The 21,516-nt window shown below is 43.4% G+C and overlaps 1 protein-coding gene across 1 annotated transcript in view; it reads left to right on the plus strand.

Moving 5' to 3' along the window:
- Positions 1-21,516, plus strand: part of Acad11 (acyl-CoA dehydrogenase family member 11) — a 73,856-nt gene that overhangs the window by 9,436 nt on the left and 42,904 nt on the right. The window contains 7 exon segments of the mRNA XM_028869902.2: positions 2,319-2,444; positions 2,985-3,146; positions 4,100-4,264; positions 12,052-12,193; positions 12,538-12,659; positions 14,141-14,247; positions 15,374-15,500. Of these exon segments, the coding sequence (XP_028725735.1) occupies positions 2,319-2,444; positions 2,985-3,146; positions 4,100-4,264; positions 12,052-12,193; positions 12,538-12,659; positions 14,141-14,247; positions 15,374-15,500 (951 nt within the window).

The raw sequence follows: 21,516 nt of genomic DNA on the forward strand, positions 1-21,516 counted from the left end.
TCTCACCATTACTGACCAGTGGAAATGCACCCCTCTTTTAATTAAATATTCGCTTCAGCTGCACCCCTTTTGTTTGAAAAGGGATGAAATCTAGAGCTGTGTTTAAACTGTCATCCTGAACAGCAACAGGTCTCCTGGTGGACTTCATCACTCCCTGTGGATGTGGGTGTTCATCACTACTCACTCCTAGATGATCTTTCCCCTACATACTAAGGGTATCTGCAATGACAATCTCTACCTGCTGAGTTATTTTAATCTATTTGCTTTGGACAATGATCTTCTAATCATTCAGTGGCAAAAAAAAAAAAAAGACAAGAGTAATCATTGTATAGTAGGCTTTAAGTTTTAGACTAATCAGGGAGAATTATAAAAAATGTTTCTTACAAATTAAGTTTTCTAATTATTTTAGAATTCTTCACTGACCTAATATATACATAAACCAAGTTATCATGCCATGCCTTATAAATACATACAAACATGATTTGTCAATTTCTAAACTAAATTTTCCTGTTTGCAAAAACAGGCATTATTGGGATAGTTAGAGAACCAGAAAGGACATAGATCCAAGTTCAGGAGAACATTCTAAGTACTCTGCATGTGTAGATGTTACTGTAGTAACTAAGTACTCTGAGTGTGCAGATGTTACTATAGTAACTAAGTACTCTGCGTGGTAGATGTTACTATAGTAACTAACTGCATGTGTAGATGTTACTATAGTAACTAAGTACTCTGCATGTGTAGATGTTACTATAGTAATCTGCATGTGTACTTTATGTATAGTTTGAGTGTAGATGTTACTGTAGTAAGTACTTTGCGTGTACTTAGTTACTGTAGATGTACGTACATTGGTTGTTACTGTAGTCATGTACTTTTGTTAGTTTAGTTTTTTGTTTTTTGAGACAGGGTTTCTCTGTATAGCCCTGACTGTCCCGAACTCACTCTGTAGACCAGGCTAGCCTCGAACTCACAGAGATCCCCTGCCTTTGCCTCCCGAGTGCTAGGATTAAAGGCATGTGCCATCACTACCCGGACATCTTGTGCTTTCTAGTCATTCACTGGGAAAGATCATTGTGGAGTGGATTTAATATCATAGTAATAAGAGAACACAGATTCTGACTTTCTTAGCTTTGCCATATTCCTGAAAACATGAAATAACATGGATACTTTAAAAAAAAAAGTTGGGTACCTTTTGTTACATGGCATGCCTGAAGGAAAACCTCACCCTGACTAGAAATGTGTACCTCAGTAGCAGTCTTCTTTGATTCTCTTCTTGACTATAGTCCACCAGACCACAGCAGAACACAGCATGCTCTCAGCCTAAGCACAGCTCCGCAGATGTAGAGTACCTCATCTTAACTTCCTCAGCATCCCCATGTCTGTCTGTGTTTTCACAGATGGCATGTCTGCTTTGCCGTCCAGCTTGTAATTCCCTGACTCCTTTGTCTCCAGCTCCTTACCCCCTCCCCCATTCCCTGGCACCAGGGCGGTTACACACGTCTCTTTCAGTAGCCATTGGTACTGTTGGCTGTTCTCACCTTGGTTTAGTTAGTCCCTGCTCCATGGCTGCATTGATATCATGGTTTTCCCTCCTCAGAACTGGTCAGTGACCCTTGCCTGTGGAGCAAGGCACTGTCCATGCGCACGAATCATCCTTGCTCCCGTGTATCACAGCTCTGCTATAAGCCACACTCTTGGGTCCTTTCTGGGCCTGCCTGTGTGTTCTGGCCAAGGATGTCACTTTTCCTCTTGTCTTCCATGGGATCCAGCTTTAATACCAATTTGCTCTAGCTGCCTGGTTCCCCCATAGTTACCTGGATCTCCACAACAGACGGCACCTGTAAGGGTCGTCATGCCCCCTCCTTGGAAGCATGCTTCTCTTTGATGTGCAACAGGGATGGTTGGCTTTTCCAACCACCCCCACCTCGCCCAGCTCCTGCATCTGACTAGAGGAAATCCCCCCTGAGCCCCTTGGGAAGTGTGAAGGGAGATGTCAAGCCAGCAAGCAGGGGACTGCTGAGAAGAGAGGGGTGCGCTTTCACAAAACCTGTGAAGTACAGCCAGACTGTCGCCCTCATGCTACAAGAGCCGCTAGTGAGCCCCATGCAAACGCCTGTCCTTTCACCCGGTGAAATTTGCAGGCTTTGGAGCTGCCCCACTTTGTAACTGTAATGACTGAACAGGCCTCCCGCTAAGGGAACGGTTACTGTCAGCTCCGGGTTATTTATTGACACAGTTTTGTAGCCGATAGCCTGAGTTGAGATTGGCTCACATGTAGTTATAAAATTTCCATGTTTCTGTTTTTTAATAATCCCATCTAGATCGATAGAGAATTCAGAGTCCAGACAGCCTTGTTCTCCGTGGGATTCCCTGTTCCCAAGCCGCTGCTGTACTGCAGCGCTGCTTCTGTCATCGGGACGGAATTTTACGTGATGGAGCACGTGCGGGTAAGTTAAGTCTTACTCAGTTGTTGCTTTGTTTTTAAATTATGGAGTTACTTATTCAACTTATATTAGTTGAATGTTATTATAGTCATAGACAATGTTGTTTGTTCAACATTTTAATACAGTTCCTTTCTAAGGGCTTACAGTTTTTGTTTCAAGTACACACAATGAGGGAGGGCTAAAATGGACGAGGAGCCAATTTAGTAAGTAGGTCTCAAACACTTGTTCTTAAACACTCCACTAGGTGTCAGTGAAGAGCTACCTACAGTGGTAGTGACCAAACAGGAAGGTGGGGACTTGGGGCGGGGGAGGCTCTTCCACACAGAAAGAGCAAACCATTGAGAGCAAATTCAAATTGTTTGTAATTTAGAGATGTGGTTAAGCAGTTTTAAGCCTTCAGGTTCATCCTGGCATGTCCTTGTATTTTGCCTCTGTATGTAGCCTCTCACACATTTCCCAAATAAAGCTATGCCTAACATACTCTATAAAGTGTATGTTTTGTGTGTCAGCTATTTAAACCGACCATTGTAATCCCTTTGATAGGGTCGCATCTTTCGTGATTTTTCACTTCCTGGAGTTAGCCCAGCAGAACGCGCAGCTATATATGTGTCTGTGATAGAAACCTTGGCGTGGCTGCATTCACTGAATGTCAAGTCACTGCAGCTGGACGGCTACGGTACTGGAGTCGGCTACTGCAAAAGACAGGTAAGTGGCCTACATTAAAACATACCTCAGGGCTCCCAGAAACAATGCACCAGAAGTGTCTAGTCCAAGCACACCCTGTTATTGTGTGGCTCTCTGAAGTTTTGCCATTTTAACATCATCCTTGGCAATATATATGTATCCAGATATATTTTTAGCATGAAATAATATTTTTAGTGTGTGTGTGATTGTGTTTTGAGTGGGTGCACATGTGTATGCAGATATACATGTAAGTATGTGCACATGGATGGGGAGTGTCATACTCAGGAGCCACCCACCTTATGTTTTAATACAGGGCCTCTTATTGGTTGACCTGCAGCTTCCTGGTTAGTCTGGCTGACCAGTGAGCTTCAGGGGGCCTCCTGCCTCCTCAGTGCTAGAGTTCCAAGCATGTCCACCACACCTGGCTGGCTTTGTCTTCCTTCCTCCCTCCCTTCCCTTTATTTTCTCTTCATGTAGATTCTGGTGATCCTGCTCAGGTCCTTCTGCTTGCCCAGCAAGCCCTCCACTGGCTGAGCGTCTCCCCAGCCCTGGTTTTATTTTTTAGATAACTTCTGTCCAGTAAGACCTTCTGTTTCAGCTTCACTTGGTTTGCCAATGGATTTTCTACTGTTTTGCCTCCTGAATTGTGCAAAGCAAATATCTGAGATGTGCTTAGTACTTATGGAATACTTTTTTTTTGAATATCAAGAAAGCAGAAATAGATTCTTGCCCTAAAGAAACTTATGGTCATTTTTGAGAAACCCATTTATGAGCCTCCTATACATGAAGCTGAGAAATGGTCTATTTCCCTGAGTTTATTACCTATTAGTAAATTGTTCATTGTTTGTCACTTGGAGGATGTTCTGTTAAGTGATTAGGAGTCAAGTAGACTTAGGCACAGATGGATTTGTTTGAGAATCACCGACTCCCACATTCTATTTTCCAGTCTATCACTTTCTCATTTATACCGTCAGGTATCCACCTGGACAAAGCAGTACCAGGCTGCAGCCCATCAAGACATCCCTGCCATGGACCAGCTCTCCAAGTGGCTAATGAAGAACTTGCCACATAATGACAATGAGGAGAGCCTGATTCACGGAGACTTCAAGCTGGATAACATAGTTTTCCACCCCAAAGAGGTACAGTGAGCCGGGTTTGTGATGTGTTGTATAGGGCTGACCTGAGACTCCGGAAGGAAACAGATGTCCCCCAACTCCCACCTCCAGAGTGCTCAAGGAGCCTAGAACAGTCTGCTCCTGCCCACAGCTCATACTGTCTCTGACTCAAAGCCTCTGGAGATGAGTCCTGCAGATGTTATAGCATAGGACCCTGTCTGCCTTGGGCGCTGGTCCTAATCTTCAACAGTATCACATTCATCACTTACGCAGGACTTGGAAGATGCCCTCATGTCAAAGATTTCAGTCTACTACCTAAAATGCTTAGCTTGCCCATATTCTAGCTCTTTCTTCTAGTTCCCTTACATTTCCTCTGAGTTCTTCTGTACTATGTCATGAGAATCTATCATTTGTTTAGTATAAGCTCAGGAAGGAATCCCAGAAGCCCCCTTGAGGCTTCCACCCAAGAGTTACATGAGATTAACCTAACCTTTCCCTGTGTAAATACACAGAGTGCTTCTTTGGATAGAACCCAAACAAGTGAAGATTTATAGCTGAGTCTTACTTCCTAGAGGAGGATTTCCTTAGCTGATTAATCCTCCTGGTGTTAAGTGTTTTTAGGACTTGCATTGCTCATGTTCTGGGGCTTCTTACTTCCTATCTCTCCCCTTTAGAAAGAGTGCAGGGAGAAAAAACTATATAAATAGTATATATAGAAATATAGAAATAGAAAATACTATATATAGCACGATGGGCATAATTAAAACATAGAACTACATCAACTGAATTTTATAAACACATGTAAGCACATTTACCAGCAGGTCAGTCAAGTTTTCCTAGAAAAGCCAGCTTGGGTGGGGCTGCACAGCCCCCATCGTACAGTAGGGTTATAGCCTGCTAGCTGGTATAAGCTGAAGTAGCCTAATTTGAAAATACAGTTAGGATACCTAGGGCATTAAGTTTAGCAGCACAGTCCACTCTAGAATGTGAGTTGCTTACCCGAGTGATGGTGTGTCTGCCCAACTGCCCAGCATGATGAGAGAGTGCAGTGCCTCAGATTGCTAGAGGAAAGATGAAATTTCCAAGTGTGGTTTATACTGAGTATAAATGGTCCCTGTGCCACGTTAAAGTCAGAAAACCATTGTCTAACCATCAGAAGTACAGTGTGTGTGTGTGTGTGTGTGTGTGTGTGTGTGTGTGTGTGTGTGTGTGTGTGTAAAACTTTTTGTCAATGGCACTAATTTCTGAATTTAACTTTGCCAGCTTCCCACTTTAAGCTTAAGAAATAGAGCAATGCTAATTTGTGCCCTGGAAAATTATAACAGCTCATACCTTAAAACAGCAGAGTCTGGTCTGTCTTTAATATATGTGATTTGATGTATTAATATTCTAGAGCCTGCCCTTCAATATGCCAGAGTCCTCTGTGTTCTGTAACTCTGGGTACTTTTAGTTTTCATTTAAGGCAAGTAAGAAACAGGAAGAAGTCAAACCTTGATCCTTATAGGTTATATGTTGTTGACTAAGATAGTTAAGTTTTAGAGTTAGTCCTAACATACTAAATCTGACAGTAAACTATAGGGAATACTGGATTGTTTTCCTGCTTGTGTAGTTAATCTCTGATTTTAAACCCAGTGCAGACACCAAAACGGGCATCATCTATCTTCAGACAAGCAATGTATCAAAGTGTCTGGGAAAGGATTGTTTGTAAAGAGAAAGCAAGGAGGTCTGGGGGGATGGAATATGATTCCTGAGCCCACTGCTCCCCCAGAGGACCTGAGTTCAGTTCCCACCACCTACCTAGGGAAGCCACCAACCATCTATAATTCTAGTTCCAAAAGAGCCAACACCTTCTGGCATCTGTGGGCCCTGTACACAAGACACACGCGCGCGCGCGCACACACACACACACACACACACTCTTAAATAAATAAATATAAAAAATAAATCTTGCTTTTTAAAAAAGAAAGCAGTAGATACAGATTTTACCTATTCATCTGCGATCCTAATTTGTTACATGTATCATTATCTTTAATGTTTTCAGGTTATATAGTAATAAAAATATTTTCTATCAAATAATTAATAGTTATGTTGAATTCAGTCAACTTCTGCCACTAGTAAATATTATTACTAGTTCGTGGAAGTAACGTGGCATCATAATTCAAGTCAACAAGCATTCACTTGTTACCAACTCTGTGCTCTGAGACATTCATCAGGAAGGAAATACATCCCCTAATGAGCGTAAAACACAGATGGAGAGAAAAAAAATAATTGAGAAAAAGCAAAAGAACAATCTAGACCCACGTGCCGATATATTAGTCGAGCGAACTATATGACTAGGTGTAGAAGGAGCGATCCTGAGTGAACCAGCACGAAGAGTTAAAAATAAAAACCTGGGGGTTGGAGAGAGAGTTCCGCAGTTAACAGCACTGGCTGCTCGCCAGCGCCCCCTTCTGGCTTCTTCAGGTACTTCCTGTTTATGATGGCATTTAAATGCAGGCAACACACACATATAAATAAAATAAAAATTTAAAGTATTTTTTTAAAAGAATTTTAAAGCCAGGTGTGTTGACACAGCGCCTTTAATCTCAGCACTCAGGAGGTAGAGGCAGGCGGATCTCAGTGAGTTCAAGGCCATCCTGGTCTACAAAGCAAGTTCCAGGACTGCCTGCCAGCGCTGTTAGACAGAGAAACCCTGTCGGGTGGGGGTGGGTTAAAATGGAAGGAAACAGAAGGGTAATATAGAGAGGTCCAGAGAGCCTCCACCTCCTCCTCCACATTCCGTAAAATAGGTCTCAACTCACTGGGCCCGATACACAGCTGATGCCTGCTTACTTCAGCCCCCACCCCTCCTTTCCCCTCCCACTTCCTCCTCCTCTGCTTCCATCTTACCTTTCTGTGAGTGCCTGCCAAGCCCTATTCTGCATCGAAACTTAAGGAACATTTGCGTCTCATAATATGCACGTCCTAAATTGTTTTGTACTGGGATGATAAATTCTGACCGAAGGCAACATGGGGAGGAAAGGGTTATTCAGCTCACATCTTCTGACCCTTGCCCATCACTGAGGGAAAGACCTGCTTTCATATGTGACCCAGGACCACCTACCTGCCCTGGGGCGGCACTGCTCCCAGAGGCCTGGGCCCTCCCACATCAGTCATTAATCAAGAGGCCCCACCCCGCAAGGCTTGCCTCTGATGGAGACTTTCTCAGCTGAGGTTCTGTCTTCCCAGACAACCCACCCAGCACATGCACTAAAAATTTTGGAATTGGGGAGGGAATTAGAAAAGATCTTTAATTGAACTGTGATTGTTCTGTAAGGTTGAAGTTAAAAAAAAAAAAAAAACAGTAATTTTTGTTTTGGTCATTAGAATATGATGGTTAGGACATAAAACAGAAACAATTTTGGTGACAAACCTTCCAGGAATGTGTGGGGTAGGTCAGAAAAAGCACATTCCTCAGCCACGCACTCTGGTTACTTTACTGTGCAAGGAGGCACAGTAAAGAAACTGCCAACTTGACTTCTCCATTCTTAGGGAAGGGTTTCTGTTGTGAATAAGAGAGAGGAAATGTCCAGAGGCAATTGAGAAAATCCAGAGCAGAGAGAAAGAGAAACAATTTGGGCCCTTATATCACAGCAAACAAGCATTTCTCACAGTTGTGAGCTGAGGAGCCCAGGATAAGACGCAGCATCCCCTGGGTTTGCACTTGACCTTCTTCCCTGTCCTCACATTGCGCAGGGGTGGGTGGGGACGATCTAGAGGATGTCCTTTTCTTCTATGAAGGCTGATCCCATCAGGAAGGCTTGTGACTCTAACTAGTAATGCCAGCCACTGGGGGTAAACCTGTGGCTCTGAGGGCTCACAGACATGCTGTCAGTTCGTGACAGTGGTGAAGTCTGATTTCCACATTAGACTGTCAACCTTCAATGCTGCATGGACCCCCGGCCCCTGCAGCCTCTCATGTAACCGATTAGTCGGTCATCTGAAACTGAAACGCCCTGTTATCATGCATACCATACTCTGTACTCTTTTATTTCTTTTTTTGTTAAAGACAGGACATTGAAATGTAGCCCAAACTAGCCTCAAACTCTAGTTGGACTTTCTTTGGACTGCCAGCTCCCAAATAATGACACGGAGACTTTTTATTAATTATAAAAGCTTGACCTTAGCCTAGGCTTGTTCCCAACTAGCTCTTACAACTTAAATTAACCCATTTCTATTAATTTATGTTCTGCCACGTGGCTCTTTACCCTTACTCCATACTGTACATCTGACTCCCTCTGTGTCATTGGTGAATTCCGTGCCTCTCAGGTTCTCCCCCTCCCCCCAGTTCTTCTCTCTACCCAGAAGTCCCGCCTATCCTCTCCCAGCTATTGACCCTTCCGCTCTTTATTAAACCAATCAGAAGGTGCCTTGGCAGAGACATCTTCATAGTGTACAAAAAGATTATCCCACAACAAAGCTCACCATCCTCCTGCCTCAGCCTCCTGAGTACTGGGATTATAGGTTCACACAGCTTCTATTATTTCTTTCAGTTTTTCTTCTTAGTTAGGGTTTTTATTGCTGTGAAGAGACACCATGACCATGGCAACTCTTACAAAGAAAACATTTAGTTGGGGTGGCTTGCTTACAGTTTCAGAGATTCAGTCCATTTTCATCATGACAGGGAGCATGGCGGTGTGCATACAGACGTGGTGTTGAAGCTGAGAGTGTTACATCTCACAGGCAACAGGAAGTCAATTGAAAGTCACACTGAGGGAAGCTTGAGCAAAAGAGACCTCAAAGCCAGCTCCCACAGTGACACACTTCCTCCAACAAAGCCACACCTCCTAATAGTGCCACTCCCTTTGGGGGCCATTTTCTTTCAACCCACCACACTTTTTTATTTTTATTTACTTTTTGTTTGTTTGTTGAGACAGGATTTCTCTGGGTAGCCCTGGCTGTCCTGGAACTCATTCTATAGATCAGGCTGGCCTCAAATTCATAGACATCCACCTGCTTCTTCCTCCTAAGCACTGAGATTAAAGGTGTGCACCACCACCACCCGTCCCCCTTCTTTCTTTCTTTTTTTTTTTTTTTTTAAATGTGTCTGAGTGTTTTGTCTAAAAGTATGTCTATACCAGGCTTTTTCTTTTGGACCACCAGCCAGCTCTCCTAATCATGACACAGAGACTTGTTAGTAGTTTTGAAAACTCAACCTAGCTTAAGCACATTTCTGGCTAGCTCTTTTCCCTTAAGTTAACTGTTTCTCTTTATCAGCCTCTTGCCTCTGGACTTACTACCTTTCTGACCTCTGTTAGCTTACTTTCATTGCTCCTCTATGTCTGGGTGGCTGGCTTCTTGCCCAAGGGGTGTCCCTCATTCTCTCTTCCTTCTTTTCTTGTTTTTCCCTCTCAGGCCTAAATTTCTCCTCCAATTTATTCTGTCTGCCCACCAGCCCTGCCTATCTTTTCTCCTGCCTAGCTATTGGCCATTCAGCCTTTTATTAGACCGATCAAGTAGTTTAGATAGGCAAGGTGAAACAGATGCAACATATCTTTACATAATTAAACACACATCTTTACAGCATTAAGCAAATGCAGGATAAACAAATGTAACACATATTTACACAGTTAAAGTAATATTCTGCAGCATAAACAAATGTAACGCATCTTTGCCCAGTTAAAATAATATTCCACAACATATGTCTATATATCATATCTGTACCTGGTACCCACGGAGGTCAAAAAATGGTGTGGAATTCCCTGGGACTAGAGATACAGATAGTTGTGATCTGCCTTGTGGGCGCTGGAAACTGAACCTGGGTTCTCTGGAAGGGCTGTGAGTGCTCTTAACTGCTGAGCCATCTCTCCAGCCCCTTCCTGTAGCTCTTTCTACCTCCTGTGAGATGCTGCAGAATTGATTGCTCCTTCTTCAGGCTCCATGATTCCTGAATGACTTCATTTGACATTTTACCCAGCAGGTTCAATGGCCACAATCTGTTATTTCAAAACTGTCCTTAGTATTTAGTTAAATCAAATATTTAGACTGGAGATATGTGTGAGAATTAGGTTGTGTCCTAAGTATAGGATACTTAGTATTTAAACTTTTAATTTATTTTTGCTGCATAATATCACTTGGGCTATAAGTTTATATCTTAATTAAATAAGACTTTTTTTTCAGTGCCTCTAGATTGAACCTAGACCTGGGCAAGCACATTAATGACCAATAACCTGTGTTTCCCTTTCCTTTCTTTACTTTTTTTGAGACAGTATCATTTACTCTGTAACCTAGGCTCTGATTTGAATATAGATCTGTGTGGTTCAGAACCCACAATAGCCACAACTCTACAATACTATGTCTTAGCTTTCCAAAAGAATCAAGGGAGTCAAACCACACGCAGAGGTGGTGGGAGGCTTGGGACACCCTGACTCACATTGCTTTCATCTGGCAATGGATCATTTGCCTCAGTCATTGTTACAGTCCCCTCAGTCAGTCATAACATAGCGTGTGGAGTGACCCTTTCAGAATGCAAGCTCCATGATGTCATGCCGCTGTATAGAATTCTCTTAATTGAGGTGTCACTCTCTGCACTTCACTGTCGGGGTTCAGGGTTGGGGTTCAGCCCTGACCTATCAAAGGGTCCCTTGAAGAGGGGAGTGAGGAATTGAGAAATAATAGGAAGAAATATAGACGTAGACAGAAAAAGACTCAGGATAGCTTCGGGAGGGCCCTGGGTCAATACCTAGCACCCTGGAGTTTATTGCTAATGGGATTTTTATACACTAGCAAGGGATGAGGCAAAAGACCTCCCCCTTTCAAGATCAAAGCACAACGTACAACCAAGTGTAGACCCTTCAAAACACCTGACAGCCACGGCCCACGGCAAAGCATCTTGTGACTAGGCCTTGAAATATAAAACACCTGGTAACCATGCCTTTGCACCCTATTGTGCAGCCTTGGAGAGCAACATAAACCCTGCCTCTCTGACCTTGAGTCAACCCATAAGTTGGAATCTTTGTGGGCTCCCACACTTCACCCCCAACCTCAGTCCCCCCTCTTTTATTTATTTATTTAATTACTTAATTATTTATTTAGAGACAGGATTTCTCTAACAGCTCTAGCTGTCCTGGAACTTGATCTGTAGCCCAGGCTAGACTTCAACTCACAGAGATCCCACCTTCCTCTACCTCTCAAGTGCTGGGATTAAAGGTGTGCACTACCACCCCTCAGCCAACCTTAGTCCCTTTAAGTAAACCATTGCTGTTAGCTTGGTGCATATCATTTCAACTCTGAAGATTACTTGGCAACCTTTAAAATTTTTTTAAAATATATTTGCTTATCTTGTGTGTGGTGAACTCAGGGCACACACATGCTGCGTTGTGTGTGGACAATTTGAGGGAGTCAGCTCTCTCTTGATAAGTTTATATAACTTTAAAATATTATTGCTGTAATGATATACGTATTACATAGTTAGATTCATCACCATATGCTTGCTTATACATTAATTCTCACAATTAATCATTAGAATTTCTGCTTTGCCACAGCTCCTCTGGTTGAGAAGTATGAGCTGTGTTTGCATCTGTCTGTTAGCGGAGATGTCAGGGCGGAGTGCAGAAGGATTAGCAGCCCTCCGTAGAACCAGAGACGCTGACTCTAGACAATTGAGGCTGGTTGGTTTTCATGAGATGTGCCACTGTGGGAAAGGACTACCAACTATGACTTCATGTTGCATTCTGATGAAATACGATTGTTGGATGTACTGTGTCCCCTGCTTCCTTACTCCATTTGATTTCATTTCAATGTGTCAAAGGCTTGTGTGCATCTTGTTGCAGAGTCGCGTTATAGCAGTGCTGGACTGGGAGCTTTCGACCCTCGGCCACCCTTTGTCGGACTTAGCCCACCTGTCCTTGTTTTACTTTTGGCCCAGGACACTGCCCATGTTAAACGGAGGCTCTCCCATTCAGGAGAACACAGGTACAGAGGAGCAGCTACCCAAACTGCCTTTCATATAAACTCCTCTTTATTACTGTTGGAGCCAAAGAACATAAGTTTCTGGCAGTTTTATGAGGATTTTGTTCCTTAAAAATGTTTCTAACTCATCTCACTGGTTTTCTGAACTTGGCATTTCACTGTTTATAATCTTTGGCAATACACAATTTTTTGCATATATTTTTTAGGGAATCAATGTTTAGAACAGGCTTAATGATGACTGGGTTTGCACTGCATGCCATATTGTATCTTCTGTGCAACATTATGCCATTCTGAAATGTCCAATGTGGCATTTTTATTGAAGTTTATGCTGTGTGCTGTTTTTATAGGAATACCGTTGATGGAGGAACTGATTTCGATATATTGCCGTCGCAGGGAAATTGATCCTAATCTTCCTAACTGGAATTTCTTTATGGCCCTTTCTTTTTTTAAGTTGGCTGGAATAGCACAGGTAATGATTTTAAGCAAGAGCTTCATCATTTTTTACTGATGCACTATAAACGATGTTGGGGAATATTATTTTATGGTGTGTTACTTTTGTTTATGTTGTATTTGTTTAACTCTATGAAGCTGTGTTACTGTGCCTGTCTAAAACACCTGGTGTTCTAATAAAGAGCTGAACAGTCAATGGCAAGGCAGGAGAAAGGATAGGCAGGGCTGACAGGCAGAGAGAATAAAAAGAGAAGGAGAAATCCAGGAGAGAGAGAGAGAGAGAGAGAGAGAGAGAGAGAGAGAGAGAGAGAGAGAGAGAGAGAAGAAGAAGGAGGAGGAGGAGGAGGAGGAGGAGGAGGAGGAGGGGGGGGGACAACGATGACGACTCAGGGCCCAGCTACACAGCAAACCATGGAGTAAGAAACAAAGAAAGGTGTACAGGAATAGAAAAGAAAAAGCCCAGAGGCAAAAGATAAATGGGATAATGTAAGTTAAGGAAAGCTGACAAGAAACAAGCCAAGCTAAGGCTGGGCATTTTATAAGAATAAGCATCCGTGTATTTATTTGGGAGCTGGATGGTGGGCCCCTCAAAAGAGCCAAAAGAGCAAAAACAAACACAACACAATGTTTTCTGGTTCAAACCTTTTTGTTTGGGTTCTTAGGGCAGCTGTGCTCTTCCAAAAGACAAGAGTCAGAGATGAGTAACATGTAAATTAGAATTTACAAAAAAGACTTGAACGGGAAGAAAATTTGAGGATCACATGTGTTATGATTGTTTTGTATAACAAACAAGGACAGTGAGAGAAGACACATAATGACAAAGTAGGAAGAGGCGTGTGGGAGAAAGGAGCATTGTGAGTGCCTGGTGGAAAAGCAAGCTAAAGGCCTGTGCTGAAAGCTGAAAAGTCTTCTCCCCTTATTTAGCCTGGAAAGCACCCATGGCACTCACCTCTTTCCCAGAAAGTGTGTTCCCATGGCAACTCTAAACCCAGGCAAACTGACAATGAAGACGAACCATTACATGGGGGAAGGGGGTGTATTATATCAGAAGTACAGAAATGGAGAATTGTGAAAAAGCTGATTGGCATTCAGCTAACACTGCTCAAGGAGACAGTTTTACCCAAATTGGGGGCCAAAAATGATACTAAACATCTCATTGCCTTCTCCTGGGTTTTAGCGTTTGATTCATTTTGATAGCTCTGAAGGGAAAGCAGTCATCATTACAGATGGCGTGGCTTACAGGTTGGCTGTTTTGGCAGTGGCTGGGATGTTTTCAATTTGGTTTGAGTGATCAGTTACATCTCTGCCTAGATTAGAGTGTCACAACTACATGATATGAGTGTGACTCTAACTCAGAGGCACATGGTTACCTCTGCTTGTAAGTTTCCAGCCTCAACGGCCTGATTAACATCTTTGGCCTCAGTGAATTTAGTTCCCCACATGGATGACAAACTGGAAAGACAATAGATTTTTAATTGTCCCATGTTAATTTACTTGTAGGGAGTCTATAGAAGATACCTCTTGGGAAATAATTCATCTGCGGATAGCTTTCTGACGGCCAATACTGTGCAGCCTCTGGCAGAAACTGGATTACAACTCTCTAAAAGGTAAGGAGAGCGAAGTCTTTGGGTAACTCAGTTTACAGCCTCTCTTAGCTAGGTCTCATAAGTTCTCAGAAACCCAGGAGACAGCCTGGCCTCTTCACTCTTTACTAAAATAATTATTGGGTATGGTAAGGTTAAAACTCTATTAAAATGGAAAATTATATCACTGCCTAGACTAGAGCTGCTAATTGCCAGTCAGGATAGTCTTCTAATAAATCACTGTATCCCTAAAAATAAGTTGACCTAAAATGTAAAGAAAATGCTCATATTTATGATTAAATGTATTCTTTGCCAACTTGAATCTATAACCTTTTAAGTATATAGATGAACATGTTTCCCTATAATATTTATTACTTACGCGTACCTATTTAAATATTAGATTATTTATTAACTTAGCAATACTACTTTTTCTTTAACATTTTGCAAGTGCCTTTGAAACTCTGTCTCTCTCTATCCGGGCAGCATTTCTGAGGAGTCTAGCATTTTTCCAGACTCACCCCGTCTCTCTATAATGTGGGTTGAATGCTACCCCAGGACCATTTCCTAAGCCCCACCTCCCTCAACACAATGTTGGGACAGTTGTTTTTCACAGTGCATTTCTAGAATGCTCTGTATAATTTTTCCAACAGAACAAGGGCCCGTTGTATTTATTTATTTTCTTTTAAGGTCATCTTTAAAATGCCCTGCAGTGGTATCTGTGAAAGAAGTGTGAAGAATAGTGGTCAGATTTGTGCACACCATCCTTGTTCCTTTGTGGTTGTGACAGCTGACGTCACCAAAGCTAGCATTGATTGAGGCCATACGAGGCTTGTGTTATCCCGAGTAGCATTCACGCTTAGTGTTCAGAATAAAGCAATTCTACATTTCCTCTGTACTATAAGCAAAACAAAAAAAGCCCATGGGTCTAAGGTTGTAGCTCAACAGTACAGAAGCTGCCTGGCATGTGCAAGGCTCTGGGTTTGCTCCCTCGAGCTGCAGACAGCTAATGAAGCAGAATTCACCAACAGTAAGCCCAAACCTCCTGAGGACAGTTTTGATTAGCTAGGGAGACTTTGCCTTGTTTTCAGAAATATATAATAATGACTCTGGACATCTTTGTAACCTCCTTTTTTTTTTCCCTTTTGTCAAGAACTTTTAGTACTGTACTGCCACAGGATGACCCTAAAAACCAGTTGTTTGCACAGACCAGGAGAGGCCAGGAAGTTCTTACCAAGGTGAAGCAGTTCATGAAACAGCACATCTTTCCTGCTGAAAAGGTGGAGTATGAAAGGACATCAGCAAGTCCTGTCTCCTGGTGGTCAGACTTTCCTCAATCCTCTTACTGCCCTTAGAGCCAAACCTCATAGACATCTAGAGCTAAAATATGCCTGAGGGTATGCACACGGGAGTAAAATGAGGCCAGAGGGAACAGGCAGTAAGGGCCTGGAGATAGGGAGCAAAAATTACATCATGCCTTTTGCTAAGGCGGTGACCTTCAACTTTTGTTATTTTGAATGTGGATGCTTTGAGAATTTGAGAATGGCAGTCTCCCCAAATAGACATGGTTATGATCTTTGGTCTGTCATTTCAAGCCACATAAATACTACCTTTGCTTTTTCTCCTATTGCTATAAGGGGTTACATTGAAGAAGTTCATGGGTTGTAGTGAAGCAGCATCCATTCAGTAAAGAAGTGTGTACTGGGCACCTATGACAGGCTGGGCACCTGGGAGCAGCTGAAAATAAGACGACAGACGGGGTTTGTGCCTCTACAGAGAGAGAAGTGATAAAGAGAAAAGAGATGCTGTGAAGAAAGGGGAGAGGGAGAAGCACTTTTGACAGCACATGGGAGACCTGGGTGTGTGCATGGGAGGAGAGCGTAAGGGCTCGGTCCAGGCCTGGTGTGGGCTGCTGGCCTCGCACTGGTTAGTTTGTGTGATCTCAGTTGTTCCTTTTTCAACGTGAGTAGGTCTGCCTAAAAGTAAACAGCCAATCTCATTGTAACTGCCTGTGATTCTGAGTCTAGAGCTGTCCTAGCAGAGTCAAATGGAGAACTCCAAAGAACAAAATTCTCTCAATAATGTTCAGAAGTAAGGTGTGTTTATAGGGATGTTAGTGTTATGAGTTATGTGAATAGTTGTATTGGTAAATTTGGGGAGGTGAACATTTAGCATAGAGTGGGATATTGTTTCTTCAAAAATACTGAAGTATTAATTCTAAAATTGTCACCTCTCACATCTGGTGACATTGAATAATTTGTGTTGTAGCTAATGTTTGTCCCATTTTGAGACTCAAAATTAAACTTTTGTGTATCAAAAGGAGAAAACAACTCTTTTAATTCAAGATAGTAGTCTGAATTCACCATTCCCCTTCCTCAAATAAAATCCAATTAAACTTTTAGGACAATTAAATGTTAGGACAATGGAATAAATCAGTGAAAGCAGAAAAGAGATATACCAGAAAAGCAAATGCAGATTAGATTTGGAAGACAGTAGATCATGCTGAATAGTAGATCATCATAGAGGAAGATGTAAGCAGAATGTTCCTGTCCCAACCTCCTGCTCCCAAATAACTGGCAGCTGCTTCCCAAATAATTGACTTGGAGACTTAATATAAATTATAAATGCTTGGTTTGTTAACTCAGGCTTGTTACAACTAGCTCTTACAACTTAACCCATTTCTATTAATCTATATGCTGCACCAAGGCTTGTGGCTTTTACCTCCATCCCATTTTGTGTGTCCAACTCATTCTTTATCTGGCTGGTGACTCTTCTGACTACCCCCTTCCTCATTCCATCATTCTCAGTTTGGCTTTCCTGCCTAACTTTATCCTGTTCTGCTATCGGCCAGTGAGCCTGTTTATTAAACCAATCACAGTGAGACATATTCACCCAGTGTACAGAAGGATTATTCCACAGCAGGAAGATGCATCTTGAAAGAATTGGGAAATGAAAGTGAGCTTTTTCCATAATGGTGAAATAGGTGACTGCTGATGAGGAGAGCAAGGGAAGAGAGAAATCAAGGTGCTTGAAGACTGATCTAGTTTCCAGGACTGATCCCCTCAACCACCCACAGCAGTGATATTTGTCCCAAACAGAAGGCTAGAGCACTACTTGAAAACAACAACAAAACACGTTATGCTTCATGGAAGCCACAACTTCACCGGAAGGTGAATGGGCTAGAGCAGCACCCTCTATTGTTTGGCTTTTTGTTTGTTTTGTGGGATTTGGATGGAGATCCCAGCTCACCTGTCAGTTCAACTAATCCTAAGCGCTCACGCTAAAACAAAGCCTGTCCGCAACGTGCCTGTGCCTGCAACCCAACCAGCCCGTGACCCTGAGGACAAGCCAAGATGGGCAGAGGGAAGCAAAGGGGTTTTCACTGTCACCCGTAAATGTGAGAGGGTGTCCCAGGGCACTGCAGCAGGGAAGGCAGGGGCCAGAGGAGGGTCATGGTGCCTCTGAACTCAGTGCCGTTCTGCTGCTAGAGTATGTGTGAAAAGTCACAGTAAGAGTAAAAACAAAACCCGACCGACTGTAGAAAGAGAAGCTTGCCCAAGCTTGTGTGGTAAAGAAAGCCACTTTGTGTTGGCAGAGCTTCCAAATCTGCGTTCCCACATCTGAGACTGTGCGCTGTTTCCTCATTCAAGCACTTGTACCAGCACGTGTATGCTTTATCCTGTGGGGTGAACTGCACGGTGCCAACCCCCAGATGGGGGGAGTGCGACTCTGGAATGATTTGTAGAAAAGTAAATAGCTTCTCTCAACATAAAAGGGAGAAAACATTAAATTCTATTCAATGTTATTTCAGCTGAGTTGCCAAACCAAAATGGTCATGTCTAGAAAATAAGATTGTCTCATAAGCTGCAGCAGCATTTTACTATCATGTATCTTTAGCTACTAAAATTCTTGATGACTTTTTCTCCATAATTCTATGTATTTTCCAAAATGAGAAAAAATAGGTTTCGCAGGACTATTTCTGCAACTTTGGGAAACTCCTTGGATAGCCTAAAATGAACACATAACCCATATATCTGAAGAAAAATATGCCAAATCAGTTCTTCCTCTTGAAAATTCACGGAGAACAGTGAAACTCACATGCAGGACAGGAAGAAGCAGCGCGGTGGAAGGGGTGAGCGCAGCGTAAGGGGCGCACACACAGTGTAAGGAGCACACACGGTGTGAGGAGCACACACAGTGTAAGGAGCACACACGGTGTGAGGAGCACACACAGTGTAAGGAGCACACACAGTGTAAGGAGCACACACGGTGTGAGGAGCACACACAGTGTAAGGAGCACACACAGTGTAAGGAGCACACACAGTGTAAGGAGCACACACGGTGTGAGGAGCACACACAGTGTAAGGAGCAACACAAAAAAAAAAAAAAAACAACAGTGTAAGGAGCACACACACACACAGTGTAAGGAGCACACACAGTGTAAGGAGCACACACGTGTGAGGAGCACACACAGTGTAAGGAGCACACACAGTGTAAGGAGCACACACGGTGTGAGGAGCACACACGGTGTAAGGAGCACACACGGTGTAAGGAGCACACACAGTGTAAGGAGCACACACGGTGTGAGGAGCACACACGGTGTGAGGAGCACACACAGTGTAAGGAGCACACACGGTGTAAGGAGCACACACGTGTAAGGAGCACACACAGTGTAAGGAGCACACACGGTGTAGGAGCACACAGGTGTAAGGAGCACACACAGTGTAAGGAGCACACGGTGAGGAGCACACAGTGTAAGGAGCACACACGGTGTAAGGAGCACACACAGTGTAAGGAGCACACGGTGTGAGGAGCACACACGTGTAGGAGCACACACGGTGTGAGGAGCACACACGGTGTAAGGAGCACACACAGTGTAAGGAGCACACACGGTGTGAGGAGCACACACAGTGTAAGGAGCACACGGTGTAAGGAGCACACACAGTGTAAGGAGCACACACGTGTAAGAGCACACACGTGTAAGGAGCACACACGGTGTAAGGAGCACACACGGTGTAAGGAGCACACACGGTGAGGAGCACACACAGTGTAAGGAGCACACACGGTGTGAGGAGCACACACGTGTAAGGAGCACACACGGTTAAGGAGCACACACGTGTAAGGAGCACACACGGTGTGAGGAGCACACACACAGTGTGAGGAGCACACACGGTGTGAGGAGCACACACAGTGTAAGGAGCACACACATGTAAGGAGCACACGGTAGCACACAGGTGTGAGGAGCACACACACATGGTGTGAGGAGCACACACGGTGTGAGGAGCACACACGGTATAAGGAGCACACATGGTGTAAGGAGCACACACACATGGTGTGAGGAGCACACACACATGGTGTGAGGAGCACACACGGTGTAAGGAGCACACACACATGTGTAGAGCCAATTAGAGCACACACGGTGTAAGGAGCACACACGGTGTAAGGAGCACACACGGTGTAAGGAGCACACACGGTGTGAGAGCACACACACACGGTGTAAGGAGCGCACATAGGTCATAGTGATAATGTTCCTGGAGTTTCAGGGAGTCCCTTCATGGTCACCAGATGCTATGGGTAAATGGAGGCCCCTGTGGGGTTCAGAGTCTCATTATTAAAAGCCTTCTAAGAATGGACTCATGGAAGCTTGGGGGCAGTTTTATTAGACTTGAGAAGGAAGACACCCCAGGGCAGTCACGTTGTAAATCTTAGCAGCTGCTCAGAGAGAAGAAAAATTGTGCCATGACACTTATGCCAGCATAGAAGTCAGCCACATGATCAGACAGCCCCATGACAGGGAGGGGGATGAGAGAGCAGAGTAAGGAAATACGACATATCAGAAAAAGCACGCTTAGTTTCCGGCCAGCATCTGAAGAGAAGGAATGGGAAAAGCTGACTCAGAAAGATGGGTGGACTCAGCTGAACCTCAAGGTGGCACAGCCCATGGGGATTTGGGCTAAGGGCAGTTAATTCTGGCAAGTAAAAATATAGTAGCTCATTAAAGGAGTAATTAATTATTCCTCCTATCTATTCAGCATGGCTTAAGATGAACCCGCCTTCCTGGGGCATGTAAACACAGGCATAATTTGATTTCTCAGAACTGTGTATCACAAAGAGGTAGTCAGAATGAGAACATCATAAACATCTTTCATAATATATTTATTACCAAACACAATAGCACTGACCTTTTATGGCAACTCTAGGAATAGAAATAATATGCAACCCCAAACAGGAAACCTTCCGATTTAACTGATTTCATGACAAACGTGGGAAGCGCTCTCCATCCTGGAGCCTTTGAAAGCGCAGGCCTCTGCCTCATACAGCACTGCACTCCGGACTAGCCCTGCCTCCCCAAGAGGAACATGGTATGGCCGGGAGCATTGCATTTTGGAAGAATAGTCTACAATAACCTGGTGATACACATGAAAAGTTTTCACAATGCCCGTGGCCTTTAACCCTGAAATTTCTTAGCCGAAATGTTAAGAAAGTAGTGATTCCAAGATGCTATAAGTATTTATAAGCACATCTCTAGAATATCAGACAGTTATCATCATGTTTGCATTGTATGTTTGGTTGTACAAATGAGAGGTGGCTGTTTGGCCTGAACAGTGTTATTTAGAATTACCCATGTTGTTACTCCTTTTCACCTGTTCATGCAACTCAGATGTTTCTCCTGGAGCTGTGCATGTGCCTTTACTAAGACTGCCGGGGCTGCTGCTGCTGCTGCTGCTGCTGCTGCTGCTGTTTGTTTTCTGTTTGTTTTTTTTTTTTGTTTGTTTGTCTGTTTGTTTTTTGAGAGGATAAGTAGTACCTTGCCTATGATAGTTTTATTTTGTCTTAATTCTTTGAAATTTGGCATTATATTTTGAGACAGGGCCTCCCTAATTATCTCTCTCTGGCCTCGAACTCATGACTCTCCTGCCTCAGCTTCTCGAGGGCTGGGATTATATAAATATATATGCCACCACCACCCCCAACCAAAAGAACAGTTTGGGATATGAATTCTAGGTTGTTAATTACTTTCTCTTGGCAGTTGAAGATATTCAGCCTTTACTTTCTTTTTAATGTTATTCTTACATTTGTTTGCTTGTTTGGGGTATACACATATAGAAGTCAGGTCCTAGGGATCGAACTCTGGTCATCAGACTTGGCAACAAGCACCCTTACCCTCGGAGCCCTCTCACTGCCTCTCCCATTGACTTCCAACTTCACTGTTACCATGGAAGTCAGCGCTCAACCTCTGTGAATCCATTATATCCTTTTTTCTTCTCTTGAGTTTCTGTGCTGAGTGATTTCTTT

This window comes from Peromyscus leucopus, chromosome 7 (assembly GCF_004664715.2).
Source record: "Peromyscus leucopus breed LL Stock chromosome 7, UCI_PerLeu_2.1, whole genome shotgun sequence".
NCBI lineage: Eukaryota > Metazoa > Chordata > Mammalia > Rodentia > Cricetidae > Peromyscus > Peromyscus leucopus.